The sequence below is a fragment of the Neolamprologus multifasciatus genome, chromosome 5, assembly GCF_963576455.1.
Source record: "Neolamprologus multifasciatus chromosome 5, fNeoMul1.2, whole genome shotgun sequence".
NCBI lineage: Eukaryota > Metazoa > Chordata > Actinopteri > Cichliformes > Cichlidae > Neolamprologus > Neolamprologus multifasciatus.
The window spans coordinates 2,426,477-2,443,139 of NC_140443.1; the positions used below are offsets into that span (position 1 = coordinate 2,426,477).

The window sequence follows — 16,663 nt, forward strand, 5'->3', positions numbered from 1 at the left end:
AAGCATATTTTAGTATGTGCACAGTTTGTGTGCGTTTAGTTTTATTATACAAACAAACTAATCTGCACAGTAATAAATATCAGTTACTCTGGAGTTTTATCAGTGTTACAACGACTGGAATAAGTGAAGAATTACATTAGACATGATCATGTTTTTGTCTTTTTGCAGACTGAATGTGCCAACTTTGTGCGGCTGCTGCAGCCTTTCAATAAGACCCACGTTTATGCTTGTGGTACCGGCGCTTTCCATCCACAGTGCACTTACCTGCACCTCGGACACAACACAGAGGTACCAGTTCATTCAGTCATTCATTTAGTTCAAATAAATATGAAGTCACAAAGCTAAAGTAAAGCAGAGGGCAAGACTTTAAAAATCTGATATTTCTGTCGTTTTATATGTGAAAGAGTAAATCTGCTCTGTCGCTTAACAAAGTACAAAGTTTTTATTTAACCTGCTGATTATTTCCAAACATAGAAACCGTGAAGTCAAATTCAGACGTTTTCAGTTCCACAGTTAGATGTTCGGCTCTGCCAGATCCAGGAAAGCCAGAGGACCCCGTTCTTTGCTTGAAAAACAAAGCTAGCACTGCCATGTTGTTAATGTGCTGACTGGAAACATACTGGTGTCACTGCTATGATACACCTGGTGGAGCAACAGCCAGTCAGGGTCTCACTCCTAACTCGTCATTAAGGACACTTTGGGGTCACATTTAATCTCTGTGGATCATTTTTAGCTTGCATGTTGTAAATGAGCTTATTTTAACCATAACCAGTGTTTTTGTGGTGTCTGAACTAAAGTGACAGAAAGAAGGAAGAGAAAACCAAAACATGAACCTCAGTGTTTTGGCTCATGCTACAGCCCTCTGAGGCTGGAACAAGTGGTTCCTATTAAACTGAAGAAATAGTTAGTGCATTGTACTGTAGTGACTTGTTGACAGTCTGCATAGTCACAGAAAATTGGCAGACATGTGCCTCATGTACTCCAGTCCCCCCCAAGTGGACCCTCGTATACTTGTGGTCCGCTATCTTCAGCCAACGTTACCTGACACAATGTGATGGCAGTGTGAGGAAATGAAGGACAAATTAGTTATAAAACATAACAAATACAAAGTGACAAAAACAACAAAGAAGAGACGAGAGAAATCCCAAAGGCAACACAAAATAATCCACAGTGGGTTTTCACAGAGAAAACCATGTGGGGCCACAGAAATGTCCCACTTTTGGGCCCTCTGTGTGTTACACCAGTGGGCTCCTATGGAGGTTTTCACTGGGCAGTCCACAGTGGCCATGCCCATAGAAAAGTCATGTAGGTGTCCCAAAGGGTAAAAGTGCTGCACACCCATTTGGGATAAATGTGGGTTTTCCCTTCCCCTATAAACCCACAGTTCACCCACAGTGGGCCCAGATGTGCATGTTTGCTGGCCCATTATTTGTAATAAGGAAGGTTACTGCTGCGGAGAAGATGAAACCACAGAACATGATTTAAACCTCAGTAACATGGAAGGGGGGTCGAGTGGGCCCCCAGTAGTTCGGCCCACATGGTCCCAACGTGTGGTCCAATGGTCCCAACTGTAGGACCCTCCCTGCATGAGTGGGCTGCCCCGCATGAACCCCATTGGACTTTAGGCCCATAGCTTTATGTTCAGTGGCCTCAAAACCTCAAAAAACAGGTTTAAAGATAAGTTTGGTCTAAAATGTGGATTTTTTCCTACACAGTCTGTGTTTGCAGCAAAAGGCCTGAACCAGAGCAGAACTGTTGACTGACAGGTTTCTGTTTGGAAATATATAACACCAGTGAAACAAGCTCAGAGAATATTCATAGCTATCCAACAGAAATGGTAAATTATGACAAATACATGCAAGATAACAACAGAGACACAAACAGGCCATAAAGATTTGTAGCAAAGCTAGAAAGATCGTGGTTTGGGTTCGTGGTCTTGTTTTTCTGTCGCTCCCTTTAGGAAGCCTGCTGAAGGGCTGTTTGCTCGCCTGTGTTGAAGGACTCATTGTTTCCTAATCCATCCACCATATTCAGACTTCTAAAACACTAATATTAATCTTCTTCATCATCATGGCAGTCCTTTAACATCAGTCAGCCTCTCTAAAGAGCTTCTGTTCTGTAATGAAGTGAAGGCAGCTTCATCTTTGCCCTTCTGTTTATCCATCATCCTGTGTTTGTGTGGTCTCCTCTGTCCTCTCTCCTGCAGGAGCCGTTGTTCACGCTGTCTCACGCAGTCGAGTCAGGCAGAGGAAAATGTCCCTTCAGTCCCAAAGAGCCCTTCGCTGCTAGACTGACCGGTAGGTCCCGTCCACCCACGCACACTCGAAGCCTGAAAGAGTGGCCATATTGAATCATCATCTGTCATTCTCTAAAAGCCGCGTTCACATTCTGGTGACAGCAGCGCTCTGCGGCGTACAATCCCACCACTGTGTGACTCCTCGCTGCAGAGCGTCCGCTCAGCCGCGGCGTGTGTGGTCCGCATGAGTTATTCCACGCGCTGACGTCAGCCGCTGGCCCCCGTGACATAAAGGACATAAAACACATATTTGGATCACTTAGACAAAGAGAGAGCTCCATAGAAGAAGCCATAAGTTAAGTTTTTATAACTGATGGTTGGGTCTGTGCTGACAGCTGAGGAATGAGGCTTTACCAGCGATGGAAGCACGATGTCTTTTCAGCCAAACTAATGTTTAGGGCTGGCTGTGAGTCAGAGTAGGTTGGCTACTAATATGACCCCTACTGGTTTTGTGCCCCCAGAAAAGTGTTTGCATGATAGCAAGAAAGCAGAAAAGGTTCAGTAAAACGTTGCAAACTTGGTTTGTAAATATATTGTCACTATATTGCCAGTTGCACTGATTAACTGCGCCTACCAGGAACCTGCAAGACAGCGCACAGGGACAGAAAACCCATGAGGCCGAGGCGCCTCTGCGTGGGGAGTTGTTAGTGTTTGTTTGGAATTCAGTCATTTTTAAGGTTAAAATAACTGAGCAATAAACACAACGGGATGCTTATTAAACAGCTTAGTCATGTTGTGAGGTGAAAGACCTTCATGTGAGCGCCCTCAGTCATTGGACAAGCCTAAGAAATCAAGATAAGGACATCAGACACGCTCTAAATATGTTTGTTTAGTTGATAGAGATGAAAAATCTGTTGATTTGGTGACTGATGAAAATCACTCAATCTAGTAACTCTAGTAGAGCTTTTGCAGTGACAACATCCTGAATGTGTCCTTCCTACATGAGCTGGAGGATCTGTGCACGCCGTCACATGTTTTTCGGATGTTTACGGTCTGAGCTGTTTATTAGAAAAAGCTGCTTAATGAGTAAAAGCTGTGTACGCTGAGCGGGCTGCATGTGCTGTACCTGGACGTGTCTGAGTGCCGCGGGAGGTTAAATTACATGTAAACATGTAGTTAAAACAAGGAGTCAACACTGAAGTTATGGAGGTGCAATTAAGAGGACCAGACTGTTTTTATTTTTCACATAAAGGTACCCAGGGAGAGACGGCCAGTGTTTCAGTTAATATTCAGCTCCTTAAAACCACAAAACAAACACTCAGGACGAATTAAGTGATTTTTTAAAAACCTTATTAAGACATTTTTTCAGGAAATGATGTCAAAAATATTTTATTAGATGAATGTTTTCATGAATCAGCTTTCAGATATTTGCTGTTCTGCTCTGGATCTGCAGAGAATGCAGGGCCTTCAGTCGAAGGCAGAGCTATAAAACAGACCTGTGTACTGTAGGAAAACATGTTTCACGCAGATTTGTTGTTCTTGTTCAGGCAGTCGTTCCTTTCTTTCTCCCTAGACGGGGATCTGTACGCGGGTACCTCGGTCGATTTCATGGGAGCCAACGCTGCGATCTTCAGGACATCCATCCAGGGCAGCAGCCAGCATTACATCCGCACTGAAGCCTACGATCACAACTGGCTCAACGGTAAGAAGCTGCGTTTGTTTTGTTCTCCGTTCGACACACCAGATAAACTTCTGCAACACATGGAAACACTTACCGGTTAATGGTCCCCTGGACAAACATTTGCTACCGTATATGAACCAAGTGCCCGATAAGTCCTGCAGAAAGTTATGTGCAAAAATTAAATGTTGAATACAAATGTGTGGCAATAGATTTAAACCCTAGTATGAAACCAGAGGTAGACACACGGTTCCACCAAATCTTTTAAAAGAATGGATGCAGAGTGCACACCGCTCACGTTTTCTTAGACGAACTGAACCACTGATATCAGTAAGGATGAAAGAAAACAGCTTTTAGGGCCTCTCAAGGGTGCAGACATCCACTTTGCCTGGTCAGAAATACAGCTTTGCATCCATCATCCTGGGCAGCTGCTCTCACTAAAGGTACTTTTAACTAATCAGGAGACCATTACTTAGTCTGTGGTTGTCATACGTGAGCATTAATGTCGCTGCTCTGAGAGCCGAGACGATGAGTTATTCTCAAGGTTTTAGGAGCTTTGAACCTGTTTGGTTCTTTTTTTGTTTCATTCTTTTCTCATGTTGTATACTTGCTTATTGTGTGTGTGTGTGTGTGTGTGTGTGTGTGGACGGTATTAACATTTTCGTCGGGACAAAAATTAGCACGTTACTATACTTGTGAGGACAAAATCCCGTCCTCATGAGTTTGACGGCATTTTTGAGATTCAAAATGTGGTTTTAGTGTCAGGGTTACAATTAGGCTATTGTTAGGGTTATTTTTGATGGTTAGAGTTATTTTTGATGGTTATTGTTATTTTTGATGGTTAGAGTTATTTTTGATGGTTATTGTTATTTTTGATGGTTAGAGTTATTTTTGATGGTTAGAGTTATTTTTGATGGTTAGAGTTATTTTTGATGGTTATGGTTATTTTTGATGGTTAGGGTTATTTTTGATGGTTAGGGTTATTTTTGATGGTTAGGGTTATTTTTGATGGTTAGGGTTATTTTTGATGGTTAGGGTTATTTTTGATGGTTATGGTTATTTTTGATGGTCGGGGTTATTTTTGATGGTTAGGGTTATTTTTGATGGTTAGGGTTATTTTTGATGGTTAGGGTTATTTTTGATGGTCGCGGTTATTTTTGATGGTTAGAGTTATTTTTGATGGTTAGAGTTATTTTTGATGGTTATGGTTATTTTTGATGGTTAGAGTTATTTTTGATGGTTAGAGTTATTTTTGATGGTTAGGGTTATTTTTGATGGTCGCGGTTATTTTTGATGGTTAGAGTTATTTTTGATGGTTATGGTTATTTTTGATGGTTATGGTTATTTTTGATGGTTAGAGTTATTTTTGATGGTTATGGTTATTTTTGATGGTTAGGGTTATTTTTGATGGTTATGGTTATTTTTGATGGTTAGGGTTATTTTTGATGGTTATGGTTATTTTTGATGGTTAGAGTTATTTTTGATGGTTATGGTTATTTTTGATGGTTATGGTTATTTTTGATGGTTAGAGTTATTTTTGATGGTTATGGTTATTTTTGATGGTTAGGGTTATTTTTGATGGTTAGGGTTATTTTTGATGGTTAGGGTTATTTTTGATGGTTGGGGTTATTTTGATGGTTAGGGTTATTTTTGATGGTTAGGGTTATTTTTGATGGTTAGGGTTATTTTTGATGGTTAGGGTTATTTTTGATGGTTAGGGTTATTTTTGATGGTTGGGGTTATTTTTGATGGTTGGGGTTATTTTTGATGGTTAGGGTTATTTTTGATGGTTGGGGTTATTTTTGATGGTCGCGGTTATTTTTGATGGTCGCGGTTATTTTTGATGGTTATTGTTATTTTTGATGGTCGCGGTTATTTTTGAATGTTTGGGTTATTTTTGATGGTTATTGTTATTTTTGATGGTTTTGGTTATTTTTGATGGTTATGGTTATTTTTGATGGTTAGGGTTATTTTTGATGGTTATGGTTATTTTTGATGGTTATGGTTATTTTTGATGGTTGGGGTTATTTTTGATGGTCGCGGTTATTTTTGATGGTCGCGGTTATTTTTGATGGTTATTGTTATTTTTGATGGTTTTGGTTATTTTTGATGATCGGGGTTATTTTTGATGGTTAGGGTTATTTTTGATGGTTAGGGTTATTTTTGATGGTTAGGGTTATTTTTGATGGTTATGGTTATTTTTGATGGTTATGGTTATTTTTGATGGTTGGGGTTATTTTTGATGGTCGCGGTTATTTTTGATGGTCGCGGTTATTTTTGATGGTTATTGTTATTTTTGATGGTTTTGGTTATTTTTGATGATCGGGGTTATTTTTGATGGTTAGGGTTATTTTTGATGGTTAGGGTTATTTTTGATGGTTATGGTTATTTTTGATGGTTAGGGTTATTTTTGATGGTTATGGTTATTTTTGATGGTTATGGTTATTTTTGATGGTTATGGTTATTTTTGATGGTTAGAGTTATTTTTGATGGTTATGGTTATTTTTGATGGTTATGGTTATTTTTGATGGTTAGAGTTATTTTTGATGGTTGGGGTTATTTTTGATGGTTATGGTTATTTTTGATGGTTAGGGTTATTTTTGATGGTTAGGGTTATTTTTGATGGTTAGGGTTATTTTTGATGGTTGGGGTTATTTTTGATGGTTAGGGTTATTTTTGATGGTTAGGGTTATTTTTGATGGTTATGGTTATTTTTGATGGTTATGGTTATTTTTGATGGTTAGGGTTATTTTTGATGGTTAGGGTTATTTTTGATGGTTAGGGTTATTTTTGATGGTTAGGGTTATTTTTGATGGTTGGGGTTATTTTTGATGGTTAGGGTTATTTTTGATGGTTAGGGTTATTTTTGATGGTTAGGGTTATTTTTGATGGTTGGGGTTATTTTTGATGGTCGCGGTTATTTTTGATGGTCGCGGTTATTTTTGATGGTTATTGTTATTTTTGATGGTCGCGGTTATTTTTGAATGTTTGGGTTATTTTTGATGGTTATTGTTATTTTTGATGGTTTTGGTTATTTTTGATGATCGGGGTTATTTTTGATGGTTAGGGTTATTTTTGATGGTTATGGTTATTTTTGATGGTTATGGTTATTTTTGATGGTTGGGGTTATTTTTGATGGTCGCGGTTATTTTTGATGGTCGCGGTTATTTTGATGGTTATTGTTATTTTTGATGGTTTTGGTTATTTTTGATGATCGGGGTTATTTTTGATGGTCATGGTTATTTTTGATGGTCGGGGTTATTTTTGATGGTCATGGTTATTTTTGATGGTCGGGGTTATTTTTGATGGTCGGGGTTATTGTTGATGGTTTGGGTTATTTTTGATGGTCGGGGTTATTGTTGATGGTCGGGGTTATTTTTGATGGTCGGGGTTATTTTTGATGGTCGGGGTTATTGTTGATGGTTTGGGTTATTTTTGATGGTCGGGGTTATTTTTGATGGTCGGGGTTATTTTTGATGGTCGGGGTTATTTTTGATGGTCGGGGTTATTTTTGATGGTCGGGGTTATTTTTGATGGTTGCGGTTATTTTTGATGGTCGGGGTTATTTTTGATGGTCGGGGTTATTTTTGATGGTCGGGGTTATTTTTGATGGTTGCGGTTATTTTTGATGGTTGGGGTTATTTTTGATGGTCGGGGTTATTTTTGATGGTCGCGGTTATTTTTGATGGTTATTGTTATTTTTGATGGTTATTGTTATTTTTGATGGTCGTGGTTATTTTTGAATGTTTGGGTTATTTTTGATGGTCAGGGTTATTTTTGATGGTCAGGGTTATTTTTGATGGTCAGGGTTATTTTTGATGGTCGGGGTTATTTTTGATGGTCGGGGTTATTGGCTACGGAATGCATCATGTCAATGGGATGTCCTCACTAAGATATCAAAACGAGAATGTGTGTGTGTATGTGAGACACACACACAGCCTGGACTTATTAGCTGTGTAGTTTAATACTAAAACGAAGCTGCTCTCCGATGCATCCATCGGAGTGAGTGGTAGATAGAAAGCACTTATGCATAGAAGGCTAAAAAACAAGAAAACTGTATAAATTATTAATAATTAATTTTTGAAATTGATAATAATATGCTTGGTTAAGGTACATAAGACATAAAGTAAAATGCAGTAGCAGAAAGAAAAACAAATTAAAAGAAACGAAAGGCAGACGTTTTCTGACAGTGTAAGCTGATGATAGCTCCTCCTCCATGAGTCTTCTACAACTCCTTCACTTGTTATACCTGTAATTTACAAATAATCTATAGAAACAGAGAGAAGCTCACAGACAGTCAAATGTGTACCGTCTCCCTCTCAGAGCCAGATTTTGTGGGCTCCTTCTCCATCCCTGACACGCGCAGCCCGGACGATGATAAAGTCTACTTCTTCTTCAAGGAGAGGGCGGTGGAGGCGGGGCAGTGGGACAAGAGGGTGTACAGCCGCGTGGCCCGAGTCTGCAAGGTAACAACGAACAGCTTTGACGTGATTAAGGAATCCGTGACGGGGATCAGGGTTCTCTGTTCTGCTGTCCCGCATCACTGTTATAACTGTTAACAGGCTTTCTGACACCTGTTTTGCTTCATATGTGATTTATCACACATCTGGGTAATAAATGTATTAAGTAAAAAGTACCAAAACAAGTAAATACATCTAAAGCTTTTTTAGTTTCAGAGCTTTAAATGAAGGAATTAAGGTTTGTGTTCTTGAACTGAACAGAAATGCAGATCTGTGGAGACGGACGAAGGTTGTAGACGATGTCTCCTTTTTATGTTTCCTTCCCTTCTTCCCTCACTGTACTGCTCCTTATCTCTAACCGTCATCCTTCCCTCTCTCATCTCTTCCTCAATCCAGAACGATCTCGGCGGGAGGAGGAGTCTCATCAACCGCTGGACCACCTTCCTCAAAGCCCGGCTGGTCTGTTCTGTCCCCGGCCCGTCTGGAGTCGACACGCAGTTTGATGAGCTTGGTAAAAAACTCCTCCTCTTCCTCCTCTTCCTTCCTCTCTGGATGTTTTCTTACGTGACCTCTCCTGAATAATCTTAGTGCAGTACGCCTCGCCTGTGCTCTCGCCTTATCGTCCCAAAGCTGACACTGTGATATTTGTCTCCTCCTTTCCTTCCACACACGGTCCTGTCTTGTCTTTAGGAGGCTGAGGTTACAAAGGTTGAAGTTTCGCCACATCAGCCACTGATTAAAACTTTATTGGTACAAATTTGTGCAACTGTGAATGATTTACAGGTGACGAGGAGACAGAACAGGCAGATCTAAACTTCTTCCAGTCTTCCTCCCTCAGTATGAATAACACGGTTTTACTGCTGCACATTGTTCATGATTCTGAGTTTAAAAGCAGCCTCTGTGTTTCCTTAGAGGACATCTTTGTCCTGGAGACCAAGGACCCTCAGAACCCGACCATCTATGGAGTCTTCAGCACGTCCAGGTGAGGGCGCCTTCAGCCGTGCAGTCACTTACATGTATCATGAGCTGCTTAAACTTTTACATTTCTTAAGAAATCCTTTTAAAATGCAAAATTTTAAAGATTTCGCCTTTAAAAGTCACGTGATTATTATCTGGTGCTGGCCCGTGTCATTATATCCTCAGTGGTGCTCACGAGCCCGCCGCTGCACATGTTCATGACCGAACTTCTGATTCAACGAGAACTTTATTGACATTTAGGCTTAAAAACTGAAGGAAACAGTTTTCAAGGGAAGAGGGAGGGCGTCCTCTTCCTGTATGTGCACGCCCACTGCCAGGCTGGCACGTGCACACTCAGGGGTGCAAAGAGCAGAGGTCAGATGTGGGAGGTGTCCAGGGTCAAAGGTGAAGAGGCCCAGCTGGTTGTGTTTTTGTATGAAAGCACTCCACCTTTTTTCCCCTCGTGTCCTTCCTTTCCTGCTTCCTTCTTTCTCCTTCCTCTTTTATTCTTCCTTCCTTCCTGGCCTGTTTTGGCGTTCTTCTTTCCTCCGCTTCTCCTAACTCCCAAACTCCATCTTTCTATCTCAGCCGTCACCAACACCTCCTTTTTCTTCCACAGCTCCATATTTCGTGGTTCAGCAGTGTGTGTGTTCTCCATGGCGTCCATTCGAACTGCTTTCAACGGGCCATTTGCCCATAAAGAAGGTCCCGACTATCGCTGGGTCGAGTACAAGGGTCACATCCCCTACCCAAGACCTGGCACCGTGAGTACGCCCGCACCAAAGACCCCCAAAACAAACCACTGTAGCATGAAACATTTTAATATACTACAACATGATCCTTTGTTATATAGGCAGATAAAATAAATAAAAAATCCCCGAACCTCCCTCCACCGTCGTCTAGTTTTCTGTCGGCCACATAACAGCTTCCTGAAATAAAGCTGAAGTATTCTAACAGATGGGATTAAAGATACGAAACAGAGGACACTGCTGGGAGGTTTGCACAGTACCTGTAAATCATATCTTTGCATACATGTACAAAGTTCATGTGTTTGCATTATTATCCATCATAAACTCCCGTCATGGAGGAATGTGATCCCCCCTTAAAGTCATCCCCAAATGCACAGACAGTCTTAAATCTTCAGCCAGAAGAAGAAGAAGGGCTGCAACATCACAGCTCCTCAGCAGGCTGCAACAGCATTGGACAGCCTCTGTCCACAGTGCAGAGCTAAGAGTCACATCTTTGCACAGTTCTCTTATTACAAAAATGTAGAATTTCTGGTAGAGAGTGTATGAATGTGCAGTAAATATACAGGTATTTACAGGTACAGGTTCTTTAGAGCAAACATCTGATCTGTCTGCAGTCTGGATGGTTTTTACGTCACATTTTTATTCTTTTAGGCGCTGATTTGAGGCCAGTTTAAAGTAAAATTAATGGCTTGAAATAGTGAAATGAATAAATTACTGTCTTCACAGTACTGTGTCTGAAAACTCTGCAGTATAACCTTCAGCATCTCTCGAGTATTTGCGGTGAAACGGCCCTTTAAGCACGGGGTAAGGTTTTGGTCAGGCTGTCACTTTAATGTTCAAAAGCTGCTCCTTTTAAAGCCTCGTCGCCCATAAATCTCTGCTAATATAGTGGCGACAGGACGGTATTTATGTTTGTGTGAATAACTAAGACTCTCCTGTGAGATCAGACTGCAAACACACACAACTCCGCTAATGAAAACAAGCTGATGGCGCTGCGAGAGGAAAACCTCTGGTGATTTAACACCTGAGCTGTGAAGTCCTCTGGGGAACTTCAACCTGTCAGGAGGTGCTGAGGTTTTAGTGTGTGTGTGTGTGTCAGGTGTTATTTCATTCTCCCTGCTGGGGGACTCAGAGCTCTGCAGAGTGGTGCTGAATCATGTGGCTGATTGCAGAAGAGGTGAGTCGCATCAGAGCTGCAGGGGGAGAAGTTTGAAGTAGCAGGATGATTAATAGCAATATGAAAACGTCAGCGCGATGCTGTGATTCTAATCCCCCGATCACTGACTCGCTGTCTTGTTGACTTCAGCTTTTTCACTGTGCTCGACTCGTGTTTTCTCCTTTTTACAATCCTGTCTTCAGCATTTCGATCCCATCTGTAATTTTTCTTCAAACCACCAGAGTTGGCTATAGACTGCATCATAAAATCACCCACTAGTTTGTGAAATGTTTTAAAGCCTGGTCTGTACCATTTATGTAGCACGTTTATTAGCTGGAACCAGCATCTGTAAACTGTGTAGGCTCAAATATCTGTTAGGCACCGACCAAAACTGGAGCACAAACAAAGTTCTATTATTTGTCTAATTAAAAATGCTTAAAAAAGACACCAGCAGCACAAATACAAACCGATATATAACCGAAATAAATGATCATCATTATGGATGGATGCTCCCTCTGACTAGGTAAAATTATACTTTAGGGCTGCCACGATTACGTCGACTATCAAAATCGTCGACGACTGATTTAATAGTCGACGCGTCGTTTGAAACTTTGTAAGATCACAAAAGACGCAGGAATAAGTAGTAGGATTTAAGAGTGTAATAACGGACTGAAACAGAAGATGGCAGCACTGCATGTACAAGGATGCCAGCTGCCGTTAAACCCCGAAGAAGAAGAAGCTGTGTCCCAGAATTCATAGCGCAGCCCAGCTCAGTTTCCAACAATGGCGGCAGCTAGTTAGTTTTAATATTACTCTTATTATTCTTTCTGGGTCACAAAATAAACGTTTAACATATTTTCAGGCGAGAATGTAGCTGTGTAAACCTCAAATATCTGCTCAGTTTATCAAGACACCACATATTTTCAAAAGCGCTCCGACGTTTTCGGAGACGTCTGTTACCCACTAGCTTGATAGCTAGCCGGGGGCTAGGCTAACTAGAGCCGTGAGAACACCGGACTCCCGGCAGATCGTTTTCAAACCCACCGCTGTCTTTTGCTACTCAGGTTAAACATGATATATAAGTCACTTAGATAACTTAAAAATGTTATTGTTTGGCTTTTTTCAGTATTTTATTTGTTCCTGAGTAAATCTGTTTGGCTGAGATTAAAGTTATAGTTTTTACACAGCTGAATAAACGTCAAGCAGACAGCTGATTATCAGAAGTGTGAGATGCTCGAGAATTTACTCCGGTGTCCTGTTATATTTTAGATAGCAAGGAGTTTATTAAACTTCACTGAAACAATCTGCAAATTTCATTAAAATTTAATAAATTTTAATCTATAATAGTCTTTATTTTTAGTTAGCACATACCTTAAACACTTAAAGCTGTAAGCTAATGATAGTTATATAAGAGCAGATGCAGCTGGTGCAATAAGCTGTACGTTTTATGTCCAGTGGATGATGATCTGATTAGTCAACTAATTGCAAAAATAATCGGTGACTAGTCGACTATCAAAATAATCATTTGTGGCAGCCCTATTATACTTACTCCACAGTGAATGGTGAAGTCCGGTTAAAGTCCACTCTGCAAGCTGATGTACAAGCTCAGCTTCCAGAATTGTGACTCTGTTTGGTAAAAAATGCTCAACCAAATCTTTGACTTTGTTATTCTAGAAAAGACAGAAATAAAAACTCTTTAAATCCATGTAAACAATGATAAAAAGCACGACCTGTGTAGTCAAGTTGAATAGAAAATCTTCTCACTACATGTTTCTTTCTGTCTGCTGTTCTCATCATTTACCAGACAAACATGAACCTTATGTTGTTCGACTGAGTGTCGCTCCCTCACTCAGTCGTTCGTCTTCCCCGCTGATGGTTTGTTCCTGTATTCCTCCCTCTGGTCCTCCAGTGTCCCAGCGAGACCTACGATGCTCTCCACAAATCCACCAAGGACTTCCCAGATGAGGTGGTGAGCTTCATGCGGCAGCATCAGCTGATGTGGGAGCCCGTCCTGCCTCTGGGCGGTCGGCCCATCTTAACCCGCGTCAACTCGGCCTACATGTTAAAGAAGGTTGTCGTGGACAGGGCGGACGCCGAGGACGGATCGTACGACGTCTTGCACCTGGGCACAGGTGAGGAGGACGAGGGGAAGGAGAAGAGGGGAGGAAAACAGACTCAGAGTGTGCAGCTGGGACTGAAATCTCATCAGTTTGTTACCAGCGAGAGATCAGTTGAGCTGATTCAGAGTGCGATGGGAAGTGTGTAAATGAAGCAAAGAGAGTTTAGAGGTGAGTTTACAAGGAGGCAAACTGGTGACGTTTTCTCTGGAACGCAAAAAGGTGTTTTGTGGGTTTTACACTGAGAACAGAGCAAAACTTAATGTTGAGATAAAAGGTGAAAAGGCCGTTTTGACTTTGAAACAGTAAAATGATAAAAGAAGAGGCAGGATTGACAAATATTGAGCTATGAGTTGTCTTTTTTGGCTGGATCTTCACCAAAAGAGGTCGTGGTGTTCTTATATTAGCACTAAATTCCAGTTAAATAGTGACATGTGATTTCTAACACGTCCCCTGTTTCTAACGTGTTCTTTTAACCTTCTTTAACACATTTCCCTGATTTAAAAATGTTCCTATTTTGTATCTTTTAAACCCATGAATCATGAATAATTCTTCCTCCGTGTTTGAGCCAGAACATCTGCAGACTCTGGAAACATCAGCTTAGTCGGGACACGACTGACAGAACAGCAGAACGTTCAGATCCGGTGAAACTTTGGACGCTCGGCTGTGAGACTTAAACCCGTCGGTAAAATAAGATCAGCTGAGGCGGGGCCGAGGGAGCGGGCGTTTGAACTCGAGCGTGTGATTGGACCGTCTTTTAGAGCGGCGTACTGTGGCTCGCCTGTTGTGTGTAAACATGTTTTCATTCATTATCTGTAAGGCGGTGAAAAATGGCGGGCTTTTATTGTGACGGGGTGAATGATTTCCTGAGTGTGTTGGGCCTTTGTTCATTAATGTGCACACAGGTGTGTTTGCTTCTTTGTGTGTGTGTGTGTGTGTGTGTGCATGATTAATGGCGGCGGTTATTTAAGTGCTGGCGACAGATCGGGGGGCCAGAGGTGCTCCGACTGCTCCATACATCTCTGCTGAGTGGATTCCTCTCCACCTCTCATCCCCCCGTTAGCTCCACATTCACCTGCCTGATAAATGCTCCTTCTAATCTTTCACCTAATACCACCTGGAGGAATATTTCTACATGCTTTCTGAGTGACAGATGACTTTTTTTATTGGTTTGTTATATCCCATTTTAAAAATATCCTACTCTTTAATCACACGCCTGCATCACACCGTTTAGTTTAGGATTGAAATACAGCTTTGAGAAGTCTACAGGTTACTGCGGTCGAGTACTCGTTTGAATTGTGGCTTCTAGTTTATCTGTTCAGATGTATTAAAGTGAATGAATGAATTGAATTTAAATTTTTATTTCAGTCAACAACAACAACAACAGATTATAATTTTACATAAAAGTACTCAAACAGTAACCGAAAAAGGAACAGGCTGAAGCCTTAAGGCTTATACTTATCCTCTCCCTTACCCCCATAGAAATAATCAAATCCTTAATCAAGAAAATAAATAGCATTGATAAATAAGTTGTATAACAGTTTGAAAAGAAATCAATGATAAATCAAAAAATTAAATCAACACAAAAAAATTTAACAAACCAAATTTCTATAACCTTGTATAATACTAATTTTTAAAATCTTCCTGAAGAATGACAAAGAAAAACACATCTTCAGTGAACACAGTGCTGTGCACTGAAAGCTTACAGAAGCTTATTTTATATCCAGTCCAGTTAAGTTCAGATTTAGCTCATCAGTCTGCTAATGGGCAGTAAATAGTGCAGATGTGTTTCATTTCTGCTGTCAAGAAAACATAAAGTGGTCTGTCATTCAGCACTTTCTGCTCTGCTTCAGGTCTGTTGAGCTCGAAGAGTTTTCTTCTTCTTCGGTCATGTTCTCTTAATAATGCACACACTTGGTTGATTGATTACTTTTCCCGTTTCTTTTATTGTCAGCAACACAGGAGGGAAAACCATACATTACTTTAGCAGTTCGCGCTTCGGAACATAAGGAACAGGAAGTAATCTATAATCACCAAAATAAAATAGTTTCCAAAATAAAATGACAATCAGAAAAACGTCTTTCACAACATAAGATAAATTAATATATTTACTCATGAGAACACAAATCTAACAAGGTCACAAAACTATTTTTTCATCCTGAGTTGCAAATCTTAACAAACAGCTCACAGATACGTGATAGATGCTTAAGTTCGTTTAAATCAAACACTGTAACTTTAAGCTGCTCCGTCCTGTAGCTTTTCACAAACCCTGCTGTGATTGGATGAATAGTGCATGGGTTTAGAAAAGGTTTAAACTGTACTGTAACGAGACAGTGTGCAGATATCCCACAATCAGCTGGAAGTGGTGTTATTGGAGAATAGAAGCATTTAAGAAACATCGTAACTCGTCCACGATGGCAGAACGAGGTCACCAAGGTCACATAGTGCTTAAAAGTCACCACTCCAGACATCCTCTGAATTAACATCAGCACAAAAGCTGTGCACCGGGAGCTTCATGGCTTTATTAAGTTCATACCATCTATCACTCGGACGGACTATCAGCGCTCTTATCCTTCTGCTCCTGTATCCTGATAAACACTGAGGCTGACACGATGACGCCGCGGATACCTGCACATTCTCCTTATCGTCTTATCTTTGTTTCAAACGGTGAATGATAACAAATGAAAGGTGGAGATGTCTGTGCCTGGGTTTGGTATGCAGGGGATCAGATTCATGTATGTGGGTCTCCCGGAGCGATGAACCCTGACCTCACCTGACTTAATGGAGGTCTTAAATATAAACCCCAAAGGTCAAAAGTGACCTGCTGGTTTCAGTTCAAAGCGAACACCTTTGTGCTCTGTGAGGCTTCAAAGCAACTGTGGAAGTTTAAAATAAATTTAACGCAGTTTAGAGATGTCATTTGGTGTTATTTCATCACTGATTAACAGAAACGCTCCTCTGAGAACGAGTCCATCTGTTTTAGTAAAGGTTAAGAAATCAATGATTCTCTCTGAGTTATGTTTGTGACAATAAATGAGTAAATAAACAAAAACTAGCTGCTGTCCTCGCTCTGCCAGCCTGTCGTGCTTCATTTATGTTTGACTCTGGTTCAGTTTTAACCAAATAAAGGACCCAGTGGGAAACATATACATTATTTTATAGAAGCTTGTTGGATTTGTTTCATCTCCAGGTTGTGCTGATTTGTGGTTTCTGTGTTTAGAGTCTAAGAAAACAGAAATGCAGCGATCAGTATAATCACAAAGCTACCAGATTACATTTTTACTGTGAAATTAAACGTTACAAAAGTCTA

At 40.6% G+C, this 16,663-nt stretch overlaps 1 protein-coding gene across 1 annotated transcript in view; it reads left to right on the top strand.

Moving 5' to 3' along the window:
• Positions 1-16,663, top strand: part of LOC146517771 (semaphorin-3D) — a 124,435-nt gene that overhangs the window by 96,295 nt on the left and 11,477 nt on the right. The window contains exons 5-12 of the mRNA XM_085160405.1: positions 169-288; positions 2,207-2,297; positions 3,810-3,938; positions 8,238-8,380; positions 8,771-8,885; positions 9,287-9,356; positions 9,951-10,095; positions 13,146-13,368. Of these exons, the coding sequence (XP_085016531.1) occupies positions 169-288; positions 2,207-2,297; positions 3,810-3,938; positions 8,238-8,380; positions 8,771-8,885; positions 9,287-9,356; positions 9,951-10,095; positions 13,146-13,368 (1,036 nt within the window). The remainder of the gene's footprint in view (positions 1-168; positions 289-2,206; positions 2,298-3,809; positions 3,939-8,237; positions 8,381-8,770; positions 8,886-9,286; positions 9,357-9,950; positions 10,096-13,145; positions 13,369-16,663) is intronic.